The 22,769-nt window shown below is 38.0% G+C and overlaps 1 protein-coding gene across 2 annotated transcripts in view; it reads left to right on the forward strand.

Annotated features, from left to right (window-relative positions):
• Positions 1-22,497, forward strand: part of MINDY4 (MINDY lysine 48 deubiquitinase 4) — a 75,273-nt gene extending 52,776 nt beyond the window's left edge. For both annotated transcript variants that reach the window (XM_071805374.1, XM_065832210.2), the window contains exons 16-18: positions 9,425-9,605; positions 14,419-14,491; positions 18,933-22,497. In XM_071805374.1, the coding sequence (XP_071661475.1) occupies positions 9,425-9,605; positions 14,419-14,491; positions 18,933-18,981 (303 nt within the window). In that variant the 3' untranslated portion in view covers positions 18,982-22,497. The remainder of the gene's footprint in view (positions 1-9,424; positions 9,606-14,418; positions 14,492-18,932) is intronic.
• Positions 22,498-22,769: the final 272 nt, after the last annotated feature.

Here is a 22,769-nt window from a genome sequence, read left to right on the forward strand (position 1 = left end):
GTCAGTGCCTCCGTAAAAATTTGAAAGTGATTTGCAATGAATTCCTGTGTATGGATCTAATATAAATGTGTCACTGGAAATGAAGCTTTATTTTAACAGTTTCCCATATGGCTAAAGTCAGTTACATTTTCCTACTGTTGACAGATTCTAATTTTTGTTATTTTTAATTAACACAACTCTATACATTAGTCACAAGATAATAATAAGGCTTAAATTCAGTCAAGACAACACATCAGTGTATCCAAATCAGATTAATTTAGAACAAGCTGGACTAAAAGTAAATTAGCTTCTGTGACTAGTTCAACTCCTTGTCCTTTTCTATAAAAAATGTAGCACTTAAAACCTCAAAAAATGACTGTGCATCACTGTGGCATTTTTTTTCCATTCTCTAGTAAGGAAAATCACTTTTAAGTAACAAAATGGCAAGTGAGGTCAGTGCAGGTAGCAGATATATTTCTTTCCCATCTGCCGTCTAAAGGGAAAATACAAAATTACCCAGAGAATCGGACACCGCCTTCCACTTATTCTGCAAATTATTCAGTGGAGGGGATCTGTTTGTTCTACTACTGTGCTCTTGCATGGGATCTGTTTTCCAAGCCAATGACTTAATCAGTTACAGAAACTCCAGGAGATGTAGTTTTCTGATGCAAATTGTCTTGTTTTTAATTAAGAACATCTGTGAGTGCTCCGCATTTCAGTGCGTACGTCTTGATTCATTCTGCAATGCCTTAGGGGCAAAAGCCAGAATCTGGTGGTCTTTGGCCTCACATCTGGGGCGTCTCCACTGTGGTTTCAGCATGAGGGGCCAGATTCTGCTTTCTGTTAGCAAAGATACAAGTTTAGAGCAATTCAGAAAAAGTAAAGGTCACTGGTAGTCTGCAGTAGTGGAACGGAGAATAGCATTTGCCTCTAAGTCTTTCAAAGTGACTCTTTTCTTCCTCTCAGTGTTTTGGTAAGTGGATTCAGCATCCAATTATATTGTGGCTGCGAGAATGGCAACTACAACCAGTAATGGAAAAGGACTGTCATTTTTGATCATGTGGGTTTGTTGGTTTTTTTTTGTTTCCAGGAGTAAGAAAATCCTGAGCGTGACATACAGTGAATCATAGACATTTGAGTTGGAAAACTCCTTTTAGGTCATATCCAGGCAATTTCTCAGGGGATAATTCAGGATATTTTTATATCCTGTTATACAGTAGTCTTTCTTTTAAAAATCTGTATCCATAAAGTTTCTGCCTTTTTGTTCTGATGGCCATTCATTACTTAATTTTAGTGATCTTACCTTTTTTCTCAAATGTCTCAACTTTAAACTGTGAGGAAGTGCAAATACAGATCGGTAGACACCTCAAATGTGTAGATTTTAATATCTAATACACAGCTTGTGCTTTGGATATGCTAATATTAAATCTGACTGCTCATTTACTCAGTTTCCTCTAATTATCATTCTTACTTCTAATCCAACCCACCCCTTAAACAATTCATGCCCATCCGCTAGACATTTGCAAGCTGATGTAAGAGTTCCTCCCTTTTTCATCAGAATATCCTGTCCAAAGCTTATTATTGTTGCTCTGCTCTAAACTTCTTCCATGTCACCAATGTATTTAGGAAGCTATATGCAAGATATCAGGCTAGACGAAGTAAATCCACATGGAGAAAGGTTTCTAGACCATTTTACCTCCCTTGTTTAATATGTGGAGTATTTGTATATAATCCACAATTTCCTTGGCATGTCTTCTGAGTTGAAAATATCATGAGGGCATGAGAACTAAATTAATCCACCAGACTTCAACAGGAGCAAATCAAAACAAAATGATCAGTCCCATTTTCTCCAGTGATTGCCTGAAGAATCCTTCTGTCACTGATCATTGATCTCTTTCAGTGGATCATGTGTTATTTTTGCTGATTAGAAAAATGTGTGCTTGATGTAATTGGCCTGGAATTGTTAATATCTAAGCATCACTTGTAGTCCTAACATATCACCACACTCAGTATATTTTTTGTAGTGTAATTACTTGTCACAAATTGTTTCACAATGACAAATGGGTTAATTCAATCGATTTCATATGCAAATATTTAGTTTCATTGTGAGAGTCTGTATTGCAAAGCAAAAAAGCTAAAAGTCCGATTCTGTTACTCTTCAGTAGGCAAGTTAAGTGTCTTTGGATTTCTTTGTGCTAAACCCATATTTAAGCTATATTCCATTTGATCTCACAAATTTAACTAAGAAACCTGAATTATGATTTTAGGTTTCATGGGATTTCTTTAGAACTCTTAAACAACAGAAAAATTTCCAAAAGCTGATCAGTCCACATAAAATTGATACAGGTTTTCCTCTGTTTGCCAGGCTGCAGCATACAGTAGTTTAGCAGCAATCTCAGGGAAGCCAAATCATTTCTGCAGCAGGGACAAGACCTCGGAGTAAGGGGTGAGGAACAGAAGTGGGCAGGGCCATTTATAGCAGTCGTGAGGGAGAAATTCACTGCATTTGAGTCAGAGTCTTTGGCCTAAATGCCACACTAAAATTACAAGGCAAAAAGCTTTGAATGATGAAATAGCCTTTTCAAAACTTATTGCACGTTAAAAGCAAGAACAGATGGAAACAGATGTTCCTCATATTTATACCAGATCACTTAAGAGACTAACAGTTGCAAAAGGGAAAAATAATCTGCCTTGTCATCTGAAAAATTGAAAAGATGCTACTATTATCATTATTATAATAAAAATGATAATAACAATAGCAATCATAATATATAATATTGATATGTCATTTCCTACTAATTGATCTGTGCTTTGCAAAAGGGGCAACTGTCATTTTGATTTTACGGGCCAGGTGGTAACAGATGAACACAAGTTCAAGCGCTTATCCAGTAAGTCATCCAGTAAACTGGTACCTGTGCTGGGAAGAGAGCACAGATCTTCTGAATCTCTCCTTCTGTGTTTAGTATGATACTTACTGGCTGGTGAATTTGGCCATCCTTCAGAAATGCTTTTTGAAACCACCTTGGGTATGTACTGTTGTACACGAATTAATGGAAGTATTCAAGGTTACTTGTCTCTTTTGAACCTTGACTCTGATTCTTTGCCTTCACTGATTCTCTCCTGCTTCTAACCTCTCCTGCTACAGTAGTTAAACCTCCCAACTTCTGACCTCCCAAACTCACCCTACTCTTGATTCTTGACAATGTCCAAGTCTCTGCCCGAGCTGTCAGCATTTCAAGAGATTGATGCTTTTTAGTTTTTGCATTTCTGAAAACAAAAAAAAGAACATGGCATTGACAAAGAAGTTACGCTCATTTTTCTCGTTTCCTTTCAAAAAGCGAGAGAAACATAAATAAATAGAATTTATTAATTAAAATTCCACAGATGGGAAATATTATCTTTGGTCCTTTTGATAAAACCAGCATGCTCTGTGCCATAACAAGACCTACTTGAATTATTAAATTCAGCACACGTACTCCATCTTCTGGCACCTCACCTGTTTATTTGCCTTGTGGAAAGTCCTTCCTGTAACGTTCTTTGCTGGGAAACATGTCTGTTAAACAGGCGCCTTCCCCAGTCAGATGGGCTGGATTTAAGCCAGGTCATTGGTGGGGTTGCAGAGGGGGAGATTTAGAAAGAGGTTTTTTAACCATCTTGTTTAAGAAACCAACAAGAAAAATACACCTGTGCAAAATGGAAACTGGTGGTTGGTTTTAATTTCCCACTTATTTTTCAGTAATGATCGTGCAGTAGATATAGCACCACATAGATGTGAGCACCAATGTGGGCAAAAAAATGTGATACATACAAGTTTGACTGAAAAAAGGCTGACAAAGCATTGGCCATTTAAAAAGATCTGTTTTTCATTCCTTGTTTTTACATCTCCCTTTCTAACCTGGAATTGAAATATTCCTTAATGAAGTCCTATTGTCCTCTTACTTATCCATGGACAGTTGTTTTCCCAGAGGCCAGTCACTGTTACTGGATATTGGCATTGATTTCTTGTCAACGTCCTTCCAAATAAAATAGAATCACAGAGTTTTTATTTAAGACAGTAAGAATAACAAACCCCACATATTTAAAAGAAATCTGCACTCTTTGCAAACACACAAACCAGAAAATGGTAAGTCAAATATTTTCCACGTGTCTCTCTAGATTATAAATACCTGTATTTGCATCTGGATTTTTCCCATCTGAGTTTAGGTCCTTCACAGGCTGAAAATCCTTCATGTAAGAGTCCAGCACTTTATAGATGATGAACAGGGGGTCTAAATTTCTGACCTGCCAATACCTATCTCTGCCTTCTTTGATTTTATAGACAGCCAAAGCCTAGGGGTGAAACTAAGTTAGAGGACCTAGAAATAGATGCTGAGGAGTTAAGTGGACTGAATCTTGACCTTTGCCATTGAAGTAACACACTGAAATGAATTATAAACTCCTTCATGTGTATTGAGGGAATGGTAAAGTGCTGAAGTCTGAATCTCCCTCAACATTTCGTCATTTGATGGGACGTACCAGAAGAGCAGCAAAATGGGACAAAGATAAAGATCCTGAGGCTGTCTGGTGCCCTGATGTCTATTTACTGCTATCTTCTTTTATCTTGTGGCACCCTCAGAGAAGTTTAGTCAAAAGCCAGTGCTTTCCAGGAGTCCTTTCTTTGGTTTGATAGTTCTGGGATTGAACACACATCTCTTTCTATTCTTCTTCATTAATGTTGCTCCTTTTTTCATTCCAATTCATAATCAGAAAGATTTCCTTTTCTACAACAAAAAATATTCAAAGCTTCAGAGAAATTATCTAGGGCTCCCGCGTAACAGTAATGTTTTCTACAAAAATTTATAAATATCTGGCTAAAACCTCTTTGATTTCTGCCTAACCTGGCGTACTCATTAAATTCTGCACACTCTGAATGTCAGATCTTGTGAGCATTAATTTTCTTTTTTCATAATCTGAAATCAAGTACAGAACAATGGCAATAACTTTGCCCACACTGTGTCCCTTAACTATATGCAAATATAGTAATAATGAGGCTGACCTGCTGTTTTAATGGTGCTGGTGGAATTGGTGAACTGAGTCACCCAAGGGCTCTTGCAAGGGTATCTGTTTTTACACTACTGACACATCAGTTTTAACGTTGTTGGAACATTATTTAATATTAATTCAGTAAAGGTCATTGCAATTGCAGGGGGAAAACATTGACAGAAAAAAACAATAGGCTGTGGGCTGTAACTGTGAAAGCTTGGTGTAATTATCTTTTTTTCTATCAATCCTATTGGATTCAGTACAAGCAGCAATTACTCAGTTTGACAGAAACCAGACCTCTCTGGAATCGCTTGGGTCTCAGTTCTACACTCTATGATTACTTTAGAAAATAAGCATCTGTAACAGTTGTATTCAGCCAAACAAATATAAAACAAGGAATGTGTGAATACAATTTTAATTTTTAAAAAATGAAGTCCAACAAGCAAGGAAGAGAAATTATATCAAGTGATAACGAAACTCCTGAAGGGAGATGTCATCACATTAGCTATATCCAGTGATCCCCTTGGTTTTGATATCATCTTTTCTTCTTTGAATCATGGCCACTGCATAGGAGTGATAATATAATGTTTGTTTCTCTTCAAGGTAAGTTGTGTAGTGGAGTCCAAGAAACCGTGAATTTTGGTTATAGTTCTTGCTTTTTTCTTTTAGTATACATGTGGCAAAAGACAGCCTTGTTTAATGGGCAAATAAAATCTCAGTAGTGAAGTACCATACACTCATTCTGGCAGATATATTGGAATAATTCTCCAGCACTAAATATTTGTCTGTAAATTTGATTTCAGCATTGTGTGAATACACACTGAAGTGAAATGTGGAAAAAGACCACCCGTAGTGTTGAAAATGAGCTCTTTGAAGGTGCTTGTTTTTGAAAGGGCGACATTTTCCAAAGATGAGAATTGTGTCCCTGAAATTTATGAGCATTCTTAAGGCATTTCTAAGGGAGAGGATTAGGTTAGTGAAGTCTCCATAGAAATTGAAAACATGCAGCATGAAAAGATGCCTAATTAATTCCCTCCTTACATTTTTTTTCCTGAAGATTAATGAGCGTGTTTGAAAACAAATATTTGAATAGTAATGCACTATTTTTAATGCATCATGATAGTGCAAGCAAAAAAGAAAAAAAGATCCTTTTCATGTTCTGAAAAGTAGAAATACAACTGTTGAACTCTTAACAAAAATAATAATATTATTTAATAATATAGATTCAAGTCACATACCCCTGATTTACTTTTGGAAGTCAGAGCCAGCATTACATTCATAGGGCATCAAACAACAGCTGGAAAGAAGGGCCTCATTCTCTGGCAAACACTTTTTGGATGACACACACTCTGAAGGACTTTGAAGGGTTTCCTGACGAGTCAGAACACTGGGTGTTCATGCTTGTTCTTCTCTGTCCTGCTTCAAGGTCCTGTTATATTCCAGGATCACTACCAGTGACCAGCCTGGCCAGGCAATGAAAGAAGCACTCAGCAGGTGGACCAGTTAAATCAGGACATCCTTTTAGTCCACTCAACAATTGATGGTTGAAGAAGTGAGCAAAGGAATCCTCACAATGAGGATTGTCCTTACTTTTCCAGTAGTGTAGATATGTATTTTATTTTGCAGAAAAATTCTAGACATGTTTTGGGGAACACTACTGGAAAGGGAAGTTCCTTATAGGAAGTCTAGACAAAGTAATATGAGTAATATATTTAGGGAGAGGAAAGAATTTTAGCTTTATAGATAAAAATTATTCCATGACTCTTGAACTTAAAACTGGAGTGTAGGAATAACCTGAGGTATCTGGAGAACCAGAAGCCTCTGAAAGGTGATAATAGTGTGATGGAGTCAGCAGTGGTTTTGAGGAGAATCAAACCTGCAGTGACCAACCAACAGCTGGAACACAACTTGAAATTAGAGGCAACAGCTAATCCTCATCCAGTATAACTGGTGTAACTGAAATGAAGACTTTTTCCATTTTATGGGAGATGAGGATTCGACCTGCAATGTATTTATACTCTCCTTATTGTCTTAAATTTCATGCCCTCACCTTCTTCAGCAAGCATTGTAATTGAAAACTATACGTAATTGGAAAATGTTCCTAAAGACCTTGCTCATCTGAACAATTTGTCCTTACTTCAATAGGACTGTTCACATGAGTAAGAATTGGAGTGGATGTGTGCTTTGAAACAGCTTTCTATCTCTCTCATCTTGTTTTGCCAAATGTTGTTTGATGAAGCTTGGAAGTTACTTTAGCAGACATATGTGAGAAAAACACATTTTTAGGAGAAGACTAGCTGTTCCTTTTTGGCTTTGATCAATCTGCATATTAAAATATGCATGTTTGTGAGAACTAATCTTTTCATCCATATCCGTCTAATTTGCCGTCTCTTGTTGCATCTGCGTATTTCCCTTTTGATAACTCTGTTATGAGTATTTTTGTAAGCTTGTAACAAAATTTCTTTACTTCTAAGCCAAGAATTTACATAAAAAAGCAAAACTGTTGTATAAAAGGCCTGTCTTAAATAGATATTAGCAAAGTAATGAGTCAGGGAACAGTTACTTAATAGCAAGAGACTTGTTATCTAACATCAGAAGTAATTCTCATTGGGGAAGATAATTGATTTTGCTCTCGTATAACACTTCAAATATAAATTCTAAATCTCAATAATAAAAAACAAATACACTCTCCATGTCATTTAGGATACTGTTTAGATTTTTAATTACAACAGCATGTGTTATATGTTGGCTTCTGCCTTTTATCAGTGTATTAGGTGACATTTGCACCTGTGTGCCCAACGTGGAGAACTGAGGACTGCACTGTAGAATCTGTGTCTGTGAATCTATAACCGGAAAACATGTATAAGAATTTTTCTGTTGAAAGTCTTCCAGTTTCCACTAGCACCTACCACACATGCTGAAGCATCATTTAAATCTGATAGTGGTAAAGGGAGCAATAGGTAGAGATGATTTCTGTAGATTATTTGCATATTACTACGCAGACCTCTTCAGAACGACTTGAGCCCCTAAATCAGCAAAATTTCTTTGATCTATGTGTCTGTATTATGGAGACAGAAACTACATATTTGCACACTTGGCTGCCAGTCCTTGTTTTGCAGATTGATAGCATACCAGCAGTGCATCATCTCTTTAGCAAAGGATACATAAAACTGGGAATAAAATAAAGATGGTTATATATAAGGTCCTGCACAATAGTGATTGTGTCTACTACAAGAATAATAAGCACAGCTGTAGGCAGAAACATTCCACTGAAAACAAAAAAAGTTCTATTTTGGTTTTAATTTACCAAAAATACAAAAACCAACAATTCAATGTGGGGAAAAAAACAGTATTATTTTGAACTTAAACCACAAATTTCAATGACAGCAATATAGCTAATATAAATAATATGTTGTAGCTGAATATTAAAATCCTAGCTCAAAGAAATAAGGTATCTTTGCTACATTAAGTAACCTAATCACTATTTTTACTGTTATTTACTACTCAAGTGGCTTTAAAGTATATACAGCCAATACGAGGATGGGATCTATCTCAGAACACATTAGTGTGAGGTGAAGAAAATACTACAAGATATTCACAGACATCAGGATATGCAGGAAATTTCCAGGACTCATTTTGTATCAGCATCTATTACATTTCAAAACCATAGAGACACTCTCCCAGGTATTAAAGCATATGTATGTCTGCCTTAAAACATAAATTCCATGAGAAATACTATATATGTGCCTAAATATACCTAAACCTGGCCTCAATCTGTTGCTGAACTTGAACCCTAAAGACTATGGGGTGAAGCATCAGGAAAAAAAGTTATAAAAATGATCAAAATAAGGGCTTCTGTTATTGCTTTTTTCCAGTAGATGAAAATATTTTGTATATCTGGACTATGAAGCTAGAAGAAGATGCTAAAGTGAAGGGAATGTATTATATTCTTAAGCCAAGAAAATATTTTTGTCTCAGTTTAGTTGCCCACATGGGGGTGTCTCATGTCATCTGAGATCCTATGAAGTCTCTTGCTTTGGCTCCCAGGCATTGTTGCATAAGAGCACGGTCTCCTATTGACCTCACGTAGGATTCCTGACCTGCACCCACTGTGGTTTGATAGCTATTGCAGAGGAGAGAGTTCCTTTTGTTTCAGATCATCTGGGATATGATCTTTTTACTCTAAGGATACTACAGCTGGATTTCATTACCTGCCTATAACTCAAGGACTGATACTTGCTTTATATGTTCTGTGCTTTACCAGAGCTATCCTGGTTTGTTTCATCAGCAGTATGCAATGAGACTTCATTAATGTTTGCAGACTGTAATAATTAGGTGATCTTATACATCTCATGTTTTCCATAATGAATCGTTTCTCCCTCTACTCCTCATGATATCCTAATGTTTTGTATCTTTCTTTTAGGTTGGCTGTTACTTGAAGACCCCTAAATATCCAATTTGGTTGGTATGCAGTGAAAGCCACTTCAGTGTGCTTTTTTGTTTGGAGAAGGATTTGCTAGGTGACTGGAAAACAGAGCGGAGATTTGATCTGTATTATTATGATGGCTTGGCCAACCAGGAAGAAGAAATACGGTTAACGGTTGGTACGTAGGACTCAGTAACTCTGCATTTTGTCTCTGGTGGTGGCAACAGCATCACATCAGAAATACAATAATACAAACAGCAATGATCTCAGCCATTAAATAGGATTTGTGTGTCTGTTTCCTAATTTCCATAATTAATTTTGGCGATTAATTGGGAAATTAGATTTCACAAGGAAATTCTGAGGATAAGCTCTTGAAAGCGTTAAAAGTGAGCATGTTCTACTTTATACAGACTGGTAGATGTTTCAGTAACACTGATTTCCAAGGAGTGGATTGTGATCTGGCCAATTCACGCTCCCAGGACTATAGATCATATTTAACTACTCCCACCCTCCTTCACATCTCAGATAATTTCTACAAGCAGAAAGTGCAAGTCTCTTGTTCCACAACCCTACATGCCTGTAGTAAAATGAGCAGAGAGGGTGAGGAGACATGAAATCCTTGCCTACAAAACCAGCTACTTCAGAAGAGAGCAGGAATGTGCTAACAAAGTCTAGTCCCTTTATGTGCTTGTCAACATACTTGGAAACACAGGCATGCAAAAGATCTGACTTGTTAAACTCATTCTTTCAGGAAACCATGCCAAATTATGTGCCTACTTTTACAGTAATCACGTATTTCTCCAACTCAAGGGCATGTAGACAAGAAGTATCCTGGTGCTTAGAGATATTAAGATATTCTTGACCACTACATTCTTATTTGCTAATAATATAGTACTTATCTTTTGTTTTCTTTCATTCAATATATTTATACAATCTAATCAAATTCCTTTTCAATCTTAATGAGCCACAGTACTGTGATCCGCTCATTAAAAATAGGCTGTCTATATTCTTGTTTGAACCTACATTCTGGTTCTTGAGCAGGATGAGTTATACACAGGTATTGTATGTTCTACTTGAGTCAATGTGGTAAAGCTGTTTGTATGGTAGGAGTGCTGGGGCCTTTAGCATCTCACTAGGTTTGGTAGTGAGTTCAGTTGTCTTTCTGCCTGTTATTTATCCTCTTATTTTAATTTAAATCCCTGTCATTCTATTGAAGTGATCACATTATATGTTATCTCAAAAAACTGCTTAACCTTTACAGGACTATAGTTGCCAACTGATTCCCACATGGTCTGTCCCAGATAGAAGATAATTTGTAAGTGACAGATGATGTAGTTCAGCATAGGACTAGAGAAATCACGACACATTTTTTCTGTTGTGTTGTACCATGTAACATACAGTCCAAACCAGGTGTGCTTATCTATCTTTTCAACATTAACAAATCAGGAATCTTTCCAAAATCCAGAGCTACCAAGCACTCTGGGATCCCTGGATGAGAAAGTTCTCAGAGTCTGTATAAATATCTCTGTTTACTGTTCAGCCTGTCATGGCATATCTCTATATTTCTTCTTAAAGACTAAACTTGCATTGAATGGTAGATACCTTTTTCTTGTGGCTATAGCCTCTTCCAGGCATGTGTCCTAGTAAATCTTTTGTTATCTGTGAAATTCTGAAAAAGGCTGAGAAATGCAAATAATTTCAACATTCCAAGCAAACTCTTTCCTACTTCTGGCTGTAGAGTAATCCTTTGTTAGGTCAGAAGAAAAAAACTGGAATTACTTTACATCCAAAAGGTAACATTGATCATACATCTAAACCATGTATACAGTACCAGATGGAAATATCAGGAGGCTAAGTATTACTGGTATTTCCGTTATGGAAAAACAAAGATGCTGTGATGGTTAGGCACTGTTATCTAGGGATACAACAGGGGCTTCTGCGTACTGCACAGACACATCTCACTGCTGCTGGTTAGCAAAGTTTGCGTTTCACTAGCAACAAGGTGAATTCTTTGAAGTGGGAATCTTGTTTATAGTTAGGAAGATCACAATCAAGATCAGATTTCAGAAAATCTTGAAGAAATTACACTGGGCAAGAAAGATTAAAAAGACAGAAAGAAATTACATTTTAGAGGTACTATCAATGGACACTTTATATTGAGAATTTGCCCTTCCTCTCATGCTCATAACTGTTTACTAAAATGTAGACAAGAAATATGGAGTCTCTTTATAAAAGCAGGCAATGCCTGCTAGTGAATACAACATATAACACTATCCTAAATACATGAGGGTTCTTCACTCCTTTCCATTGGGGTAGGAATTTCTGATAGGCATGGAAGGAAACAAGGTTGTGTATCTAAATTAATACCCTTCTCCAATTTGCACATCTTTTGTCAACTGTTTAGGGACTGAGTGGAGATTCTGGGATTTTTGTTAGATTTCACAGGGAGCACTTGTATGAAAGAGTGTGTTGTACTGCTCAGAGAGACACTGCTCCTTCTTTCTAATATATACAGTTAACACCTTAATATTTACCATATGTTTTCTCCAACTGAAGATACAGGGAATTTTTGTACAATCAGTTTTTTTTTTTTTGCACAGTTAAGATGAGATTGTGCCACTGTACAAAAGTCTTCTGGAAAGGTAATTAACAAAGCATCACTTCCTAAGGTTGCCATTTAAATTATGAGCACTATCACATCTGTGAGTGATTGTCTGTTCAGATTCCACTTTTCTGAACCTGTACTGATCATAACTTCTGAACAGAAAGTTTTCTGTAACTGTGGGGGCACTCGGTTTCTCCCTATGTTTAGCTTAGGATATAGGGGAAAATATAAGAGATCATATTCACATCCTTTTTGTTGGTGATGACTCCAAGATGGAAGAGTGTAACTTCAGTATTTCTTGCTCCACGTGAGTTGTATGGAACACTTTAACACAGTTTGTTAACTAACTTAGCTAAATGTTCCTTGCCTACTCCTGTAGGATATACCTTTAGTCATATTTTTTTTCTTTTGTATGAAAAACCTCCATTTAAACCTTCTTGATGGAAGAACAAAAGCCTAAAAATGACAAAATTCAGCAAACTGGCAATGACTGGGAAAGGCAGCCAGACCATATGTCTGTCCTGCTACCAGTACTATCACCAGGACAGTGGCTGTTCCTTCTTGCTATGAGAAGATCCAGAACATCGATATCAGGATTTCCTAGAGGGATCCAAATACTGTAGGAGACCTCTAATGAACTGTTATAAACTCTTCAATATTAGGATAAAAGAGGCCCTTTGAAACTTCAAAGATTCCTGTATACCTCTAAGTTCCCAAGGATATAGGAGAAAACCACCAGTATTTTACATACTTGTAAATACTGTCCAATTCCTACTGCTCCAGCCCTTACAGTCATTTAGAGTTTTTTCCATGTATTTATACTGACTAGATCAACAGCCAAGGGAGAACCAGGTTCTCTCTATGACACGAGGAAGCCAGATATCTCTGAGACTGGCAGCTGTGAATTTAAAAGCAATTGCCTCCCATCCTGTCTGCACCAGTCTCACTGAAGCAGATCCGTATCCTACACCCCATCTTGGCTTCGTTTGTTGCTCACAACCTGCCTGTTGGCTGGATGACAGAGAGAAAAGAAGAAAAAGAATAAACGCCCCTGATCTACTGTGGTTTGAAGTATTTTACTCCAAAACAGGAAGCAGCTGAGCAGACTGACATCCAAGCTGATTGCAGGATGTTTTTTCCCTGGGAAGTTCAGTGACTACTTTCGCTGTTGACAGATCCCGTGTCTGAGACACCGATCTCTCTGTTTTCCCTGAAACAGTGAAATTGCCTCTCTGTCCCAAAGGAATGCTCAGAGCCTATGGCAACTCTCTTATATCCAACACGACTCAGTCTTCCCTGTCTGTACACTGCTTTCTTGACAGTCAAGGGACAATCTTCTTTTCCAGGGTGAAGGAATCTTAACCCATTTTGGACTGGACTTGGGCTTTTATACTCAACTACTGCTGTCCTTATTATTTGAGGAATGAAAATTGCTTTATTGATAATTGTGATATCAATTGCACAAGAAAAACTTCATGACAGGCCTCCAGTATATTCTCTCACCTTCTCATCCATGTTTTGCTTGAAACTGTATAAATTTTAGTAAACTGACATAGGTCAGGCCATGAGTCTGCACACTGCCCACAATCGTTCTTACTGTTAAGTAGTCAGCACAATTCTGAGCAAGTTTCTGACCCAGAACAACTGATACTGGGCACAGTCTGGGGATCATTTCCAACAACAAGTTTGCATTCAGTCACTTTCTTTCAACCTTTATCTTGCCATTGCATGCACAGGCAGTACACCATGAGCTAAAAGGGTTTAAGAGATGGCAAAGCAGTGTGTGCCAGACTGTCCACTCTAAGGTCAGCCATAAAGCCCGTGACAACCAGTGGTAGGACAAGGGGTAATGGATTCAAACTGGGACACAAGAGGTTTCACTTAAATTTGAGAAGAAACTTCTTCTCAGTGAGGGTGTCAGAGCCTGGCCCAGGCTGCCCAGGGAGGTTGTGGAGTCTCCTTCTCTGCAGACATTCAAACCCGCCTGGACACCTTCCTGTGGAACCTCAGCTGGGTGTTCCTGCTCCGGTGGGGGGATTGCACTGGATGAGCTTTCCAGGTCCCTTCCAACCCCTGACATTCTGGGATTCCATGAGTCTGTGATATTTTCCTTGTAGTTGTGGTATCTACTCTGGGCATTCCTGGTCCTGTCTGGGGCCACTTGGTTCCAGTGTGGGAATGAGATGTTGTTCAAGTGTCAGTGATGCTCATCTTCCAGGGTTTCTCAGTCCCAAGTTGATATGTGCCTATTGTGTTCTAGAAGATTTACAATGTGAGTGTTCATCCATTGCCTCCATGGGTGGAGTTCCTACAAACCTCTGTGGTATTCTATATGAACAGAGATGTAACCCAGCCACCAATTATTATATCTGATATGTCTCTGCAGACACGACTCAGATGTGCACTGAAGATAAAGAAAATGATCTTACTCCTCCACTTGAGCACTGTATTAGGACAAAGTAAGTGAAACTACAGTTTTTGATCCAGATATATACAGTTATTGACATAAATGATATATGTAAAGCTGGAATGTGGTAAAAAATATTGCAGCAAGTAATCTTGCAAAATTACTGCTTAAAAATCAGAAAGGGTCTGAATAAGCCAAGCTGTGGTACTTTGTATTACACATTTAAGTGTGTGTTATTGTAGTTAACATCAAACTGGCTAAGATGTTCACTTCATTCGTAAAGGAACCTTCATTACATGATGAAGAGCTGATTGAGCCAAATTCAGTTTGAGAACACAATTTCAATAGATTTAAATTTAAATTTCCAAAAGTGATTGATTCATATTGCAGAGGAAAGGAAAAATATTTCTTCAATTTTCATCAGTGTTGTCTGAAAAATGTATTTGGACTGAGGTACTTGGATACCATTCTCAATGCATGAAACCCTGTCAACAATGGTCTCAGTTTTCTCGTATGTGCCATGTGTCTATGGGCAGCACAGATTTGCTTAAGATCACACAACAGTGTGTTTTGTGAAATCATTCTTTACAGTACAGTTCTTGGGTCATGTTCTCTCCTTAAACACAAGGCCAGTTCCTGCCATGTTAGGATTTTCATGACCATTTTGAGGTCTTTATGTTATTAAATGATGATCTTCTAAGCAATTTATCCAAGTCATACTAAGCTTAAGGAGAACATTTTCAATTTATTGATACATGAAAGAAGCAAAATGGAAAAATTTACTTGGGCAGAAGAATCAACTTTATATCAACTCCATCAGCGTGACTTCTAAAGCTGTTTTCTGAATATCTTTGGAGCAAGAAGTAAAAGCCTTACTGTCAAAGACCGTAGCATTTGTTAAATCACCAAGCCAAGCAGCTTCAGATTCCTCTTGCAATTTCCCTCCTATTATTGCCACAATTTGTCCTGTAAAAAATCACCAAAAAATAAATAAGGGCAATGGCTGCCAAACAGTGTGTTCATGCAGGACTGCCATTATAAAGTTACAGAAAGCTAGAAGAGGCATCCTGTAACATGACAGCAGTGACTTTAGTCCAGGCTCCCTGCACATGTAGACTGTATTGATTCCTTTGATTCCTCTGCTCCACTGACACATAAGCATGACTAAATACTAAAATAAATAATATGTAGCCTCAGAAACCCACACAGTGCGGGTAAATAATACATGCAACTACTTAAAGTTGCTCTTAGAACATCTTGCATTCCTGGCATTTTATCAAAGTCATAGTTTTTTTTGTGATTGTGAGGTTTGTTTATTTTAAATTCCCTGCTTTGATCTACTGGAGAAGTAAATTACCAGCAAATTCCATTGTCAATTTATTTTGTTTGTACCCTTCTCAGGCCTGTCTGATTTACTCTGATCAGTCTGGCTCCTTGTTTTCAGTGTTCTCCATTTGTTTTGAGCGTATTTATTTAAGCATGGCCTTGCCGCTGAAGGTTTTTTGTGTTATATTTTTCCTTTTCGTTTTAAGAACCTTTTCTTTCAACTATGAAACAGTATGTAAGGAAAAGTAAAACCAAACCAAACTAACCAGTATTTTAACAAATTGGGAGATAAAAAATAAATGTTTTCTATTGTACATGCATAGAAAACAGTCCTAAACTAATTTTTAATAAAGCAAGCAAGCTAGCAAAGAGCTGTGACTTATTTTGACAAAACGCGCATGATGAGGCTTCTTATCAAACCCTTCTCATCAAAAAATGCAGGAGAATTGCTTAGGCAGCGTGGAGAATTTCACAGTCTGAACAATCAGAACTGCTAAGTGTTGTTTCCAAGTGTTGGTGGGAGTTTTTCCTTTCATTCACATGATTCACTTCTGTTTTAATCCTTGAAAAGCCTTACCCATTGTTTACCCCAGTACCTGAACACCACCATTCTGTGATGCATTGCATTATATGCCTAACATCTGTCTGCTGTTTGTTCCCTTATCCTCTCCCAAAGGGAAAACTGCATATGTAATAGAGTGTTTCTGTATTTAGGTGTTTTCATTATTATTATTATTATTATCAGAGGAGAAGGGTTGTTTTGTTTCTGCAGGGTAAGGAAGCTCATGTCCTTAGTCCCTATTCTACAAAATGTCAGAAGAGCAAGATTTGAGGTTAGAGCAGGTAACACCTCAGACGGGTAGAACCTGCAGGGTCCCAGCCACAGAGTCAGTACAAGTACATGTGATTTTATTGTGGCTTTCATCCCTAGACATCTGTAGAAGCAGCCAGATTCTGACCAAGAGATGTCTGGAATGTGCATCCCTGGGTTGTTTGGGAGATGCCGTGCAGACGTCTTATCCCATTCTCCCCTGAAGAATACTCTTATATCACAGTCACGATCCTCAGCATCTCTCTGCACTGGCGGAAATAACTTCTATTAGCTCTGCCTGAGGGCAATAAAACTTTGATCTGATATTTTAATCCAAATTCAGCGGTATATTTTGTTAACCCTCTAGCATCAGCTTTCCTCTGTTGTAGTGGGGCTTTGTGACACATTAGTTCATCTGTTTGGCTTTGAAATGAGACGTCCAGTGGAAATTTAGCGACTAAGAGGAGAGGATGGGCATTCATCCTGAGTTATTGGTGCTCGCTAAAACAATACCAAATGATTAGTACAGGAGATAGATACGCTCTGAATGTTATTCCAGACTGAGCATTGTTCAGTGCTTGATCTAGTTCCTCTTGGTTTCCCATTAAATCTGTGACCCTTGGGTGAGGTTGCAGTTGAACCAAATGCATGAAGTGTATTTGCTAATCTGATAAATTATAATTGAATCAGCAGTTACCATCTGGGTTCCATTTGAATTTCATTGTGGCGGGATGGTTTAGGGAAATGATCACACTGAATTGTCTAGAAAGTTTTATTTCTGTCTGCAAAGAAAAGACTTGTTCAGCAAGATAAGGGATGATTTCATGGCATCACCTGAAAAATCTGGAAAAAAAATAAAATCAGGAGGCGGCAATTTCGCTTCCTACTTTCAATTGTTTGTTCTGGGGTTGGTATTCTGAATCTCTGGCTCTCACCATTGGCAAATGCCAGACTAGGTCAAATATCCCCAGCTAGAACATATGCTGTTTTTAGCTTAAGATGTGAAGCATCACAGTTGTGTACCCCTACTAAGTCCTGGGATGGGGAAAGTCTTTCTGCAGTTTAGTGAGGTTTTTGTTGTTGTTGTTGTTTTGGGTTTTTTAATTTTTATTTTCTCAATAAAATAAAAGAAGGAAAGATTTCACAGCAGGCCTTAGATGGTCATTTCCTTTGAGACTTTGCGCTGAATACAGCACGAGTTCAACTTTTGGTTTTGTTTTACACTTAATTGACTTGCTCAGCAAGAGGACTGAGCTGCCATACCCTTGCTGACACATTCTTTCCTCAGTGACAGGAAAAATGTGGCACTCTAGCAACTCACTGTTTTCTCCACCCCCTCACCAACATCTTACTCCTGTGCACATGCACTCTGAGACAGATTATCAAACTAAATAGAAATATTTGACACTGGGAATGCAATAGATTAGTTCTCAGAAGATATGGACCATGAACCTCTGAACATGAGAAATGCCACGGACAAGGGTGCAGATCATGCAGTGAATGACTCTGACTGTACACTAAGTTGACTCACTTCAACCCAATGAGCTCACTGGAGAGTATCATCCTGCTTTACCAACTCCTGGTTCAGATCTTTGTCTTGTGCCATGATTTGAAGACACATTTTGATGCCAAATGCAGAACTGATTCCTTCTTTGCATTCAGTGTTGGTCACATTCCTGGAGTGGGCAGCTGAGCAGCAGCAGCCAATATAGAACCAGGAATTAAAAGCATAGAAGGTTTCTGTGTGTGGACTCACTTGGAAACACTGTTCTCAGTAGATATTGCATATGTTATTCTGAAGAAGGAATGAGAACAGAGGAAAAGAAAAACTTTTGCATAAGAAAAGCAAAACATTGCCATTAAAGTGAGGCCCTGGATGCTTCAAAGGCACCAAGGTCAGGAGCAAAAATTACTCCTAAATGAAATGATCCAGTCTAAGGGTGAGTCACAGAGTTCCTAATCAGAGTCGTGCCTATACAGGAGTGTGCAGATTGTCTAGTAACAGCTGAGACTGAGCATTCTGGTTATTTAAGGTTAAATCTGTACCCATCTTGGGGCTTCCCTACAGCCTTTGCAACACAAAAGTACTTGTTCTAAATCAGCTGCTGCTGAGGACTCTGTATTGCCTTGAAGAGACTGGAGGAAGGGCAAGGAGACTGGCCTCCAAACTTGGGCATCTAAAATTAGGGACCAAAAGTACCTCACTTCCATTCCTTTCTGTTTGAGATGTGATTTGTTACCTGAAATGAGTCCATCCTACTCTCTCTAAAGTTTGCCTGGTGGTTGGGTGGTGTTGGGTTACCTTTCCAATGACGTGATTACCTGATGGGTGTGAAATGATTGCTCTCATTTCTAGGTGGCAAGGAGCTGCTATTGACTGGAATGGCACAGAACCAATCTTGTGACTGACCTGACCTGCACTTTATTTGTAAAATCAAAAAGGAAATGACTGAATTAGCACATTCCTATTCCCACCAATACAGGAAATAGGGCAAGAGTTCTGCAGTTTATGATGAGGAAGAACGACATGGTTTGCAGGCTGGAAGAGTTTCACCTCAATCACCTCGTGCTTCAGATATTTGCTTATAATATAAACAACACTTACGTAAATTCCTTGTCACTGCCTTTAAGACACAGCTTCTGAGAGCAGACTGAGTTCCCACCACCAAACCAAGGTTACAGATGAAGCAGTGAAGTTGTCAACGTCCCCTTGAGGTCTGTTTCTGGATCCACTCTGTATCCTGCAATTGTTTCAAAAAATCTGATGAAAGATGCTGAACCCAGATTTCTGCCCCTGTTCGTGCCTTCTCTATGCTACCTAGTTCTTCACGTACAAAACTCATGTGCCAGTATAAGATATCATCCAATAAATCTATGTTCACTACTTTACCTGATATTAGTAAGTCTCATTTTGCACTAAACGATTGATAATCATATGGCCTTTCGGATAAAGTCTGACCTATACAAGTTTTTGGTTGTGTCATAACATTTGCAATAAGGATTGTGGTTTTGTGTTACTGGAATAATAACACTAGTACATTCCTTATACTGAGTGCAACTGGTGTGTGACAGTGCTTCACACTAGTGTAGCTCATTTTTCTGGATGGGAGACAGCTGTATCAGTATCTTTACATTTATACTATGGTAACTACTTATGTACCAGGGTTTATTTGCACCAAAGTGATAGATAGGATCTATGGTTTGCTTCTTCATAATTACCAGAAAACAGAAGAGCTGTTAGGTTTGAAATTTAAATGGTGCCTATCTGTGACAGATACCATTTTTCATTATTAAATAAAGTGCATGTACTGAAATGATGCACTGTGAAGACGTATCACAAAGTACTGAAACAGCAGTTTGTATTCTGAAATGAATTCTTTAAGTGACATATTTTGGCAACACTTTACCCAAATTGGAACAAGTTACTGAACTGAAGATTGGAAAAAATGACTTGGAAAAAAAAAAGCAGATAAATGGTGTTTCTGGAATTATTTCTCCCACTTGAGAGTGAGTATTTCATGAGAACTTAATAAAGAACTTCTACTTTCTGATATTTATCATAGGATATTCTTCCTAGTCAGTACGCAAACTCCTCCGAGTCCTGATAAACTAGTTGCTCTTTCCAAAATCAATTTCCAACAAAAATTCAATGTCCTAACGTGTGTGTGCAGTGTGGAGATACCAAGCTCACTATGCAAATACAAATCTCGGGGATTTAGCACTTGAGCTACATTTGGAAACCAACCTGAATATAAGCCATAATGGAGTACCAGAAAGGTTTAGATAGTCTTTGGATGAACATCTGTCTCTCCCTTTGCTTTCCACTCATATAGAACTGTCTGCATGCAGTGAAGCATCTCAGAGTTGCAGGTATTTTAATCTTACTTAATTCAATGTAATTTGGTTCAGATCAGATAGGCAAAGTTCTTTAAATTTTGTGAGATTAAGATCTCCCATTCAGCCTCTGAGGTAGAGACCACATCAGATTTGAGCTCATTCCTGACTCTACTGCAGGGATGTTACACGGCCTTTGGCAAACCCTTTAATCCCTGTGTATATAGGGATATGTTTGCACTGTCAGTTATAGGTGGACTCAACACTGCCTTTAAGATACTCTCTTCATCAATACTTCAAGCACTGCAGATTGCCCTGGGAGAGCTTGGCTCAATGTGAGCTTTGGTGTTTCTGGGCGTGGGTGATTCCACTCAAAGATCCCAGATCCAAAACCTTTGTTCCTCTTGAAGTTTCTATAACCTACAGTCCACACTTTATTTCATGAAGCAAATATAGTTTGATTTCCCCACTTACCTCACAGGGCATCTATAACGTAAAATAAGACTTTTTGCGGAATGCATTTGAACAGAAAATAGTGTAGAGATGAAAAATGGGGAAAGATTTTTGGAATCAGGTTTAAGAAAAAATTCCTTTCTAAATTTTCCAGTCAGGCAAATGTGCACCATTTACTTTAAAGCATTGCTTTTACTTTAAATCACTGCTTTAAAGTATGTCAGTTTGGAGATAACCTTCCACTCCCTGATAGAAGGGCAGCAAAGATAAGTGTTCGTGTGGGGAAGGAGGGAGCTGCCTTGTGACAGGCGAGATTTCATCTGGCTAAAATATGGATATCTACAGCGCAGATGTGTTCAAAGGAGCTGTTCTCCTCTGTTCAGAAAGGAGAGATCAGGGTGTGACGTATCTTCGCTTTAGGATGAGAAGAACTACGCTCCAGACTGTGGGATGATAAGTATAAAGGGAGCCCAAGAGGATCGCCTCAAATGGGTTTCACCCATGAAGATGTAAGGATTTTTCAGGGTATAAGAAAGAGTATAGATTAGTGCACATGGCTTGGAAATAGATTGTGGTTTGTGGTTTATTTTAGAGGATAAATGACATTGAGGATTGCCCCTGAACTCTGACCTTCTTTTTAAAACAGGCTCCAAAGAACTTTGAGGCTCCTTCCTCACTGGTTATGGATACTATTTTTGTTGAAACTTAGTTTTGGTGACAGTAGTATCTCAGAGAGACAGATCTTTCTTACCCATTATCTGTAATTATGTTTACCAGCATTTGTTCTGCAAAGCCCACCTGTTGCCTATTTAAACAACTCCAGATTCACCTGTGTTCTCACCCATAAATGAAATTAAGCACTTGGATCACTTCAACAAGCAACCACCTGTGTAGGGTAATTCCACCAAGCCTGGTGGAGCCTAAAAGCAGCATGTTGAATGGCAATGCCCTTACTCAGCAAGAGAGGCGGCTGCTGAGATTTGCTAGTACATCCTTCCGTAAGAAGGAAATGTGCAACCAAAACATTCATTAAGATCTCATTCTTCTGCAGAAAAATGACAGAGCATTACCTTGGTCACTGTCTCCATCAAGAAGACTTGCATATTTTCATTTGTCATAAAGCACTAGAATTTATTTCGCTTAAGACTTTAAAGGGATTTTTAAGCCAATCAGATAAGGCAATGCAAAATGTTATACAGCAATGCAAAAACATTTGCACAGATCAGTGTAGAATCGTATCCTGTTCCAACAGTATGCATGTATTTTTTTAATTATGTTTTCCTCTTCATTGTTTCTCATTTTCACTGCCCAATGAATGTGACTTCCTGAGATAAACAAAGCAGCAACTGTTTGATTACTGAGCGTGAAAAGACACCAGTGACATTGGCACTTGGTCTGCATGATGTCTTAATTTAATTCTCTTTTCCTCTGTGGCATAAATAAACGTACTCTCTGCTGAAAATTGACCCCATAGCTAACAACAGACATGTTATATTGTGTAAGTAGATTAATATCTAAGCAGAGGCACTGTTTTGGTAAGGTGTCATATGTCACCTTTGTACAAAATGTATGTATATTTAACTTTGTCTTGTACAGAATGTCCCTTAAAAATAAAACATTTAAAGCAATGTTAATAGCAACAGCTCTCATTTTTTAAATAATTCATTTGTTAGTGGAAATTATTCCAGGATATTAGAGGGTAAATGTTTCATGGGCCTCATCATGTCAGTGGAATAATAACAACAGGTAAACCATTTTCTTCTTGGAGAGGAACCATAGTGGTGTTTGTTTTTCTACATATCTGCCCTTATCATACTGGTCAAATCTGGGAAAACTTTGAGATGTGAAGACTATCATGAATGAATCTCTGCTGTCACTATATGTTTTGTTCCGAGGTAGAATAAAT

The sequence above is a fragment of the Patagioenas fasciata genome, chromosome 2, assembly GCF_037038585.1.
Source record: "Patagioenas fasciata isolate bPatFas1 chromosome 2, bPatFas1.hap1, whole genome shotgun sequence".
NCBI lineage: Eukaryota > Metazoa > Chordata > Aves > Columbiformes > Columbidae > Patagioenas > Patagioenas fasciata.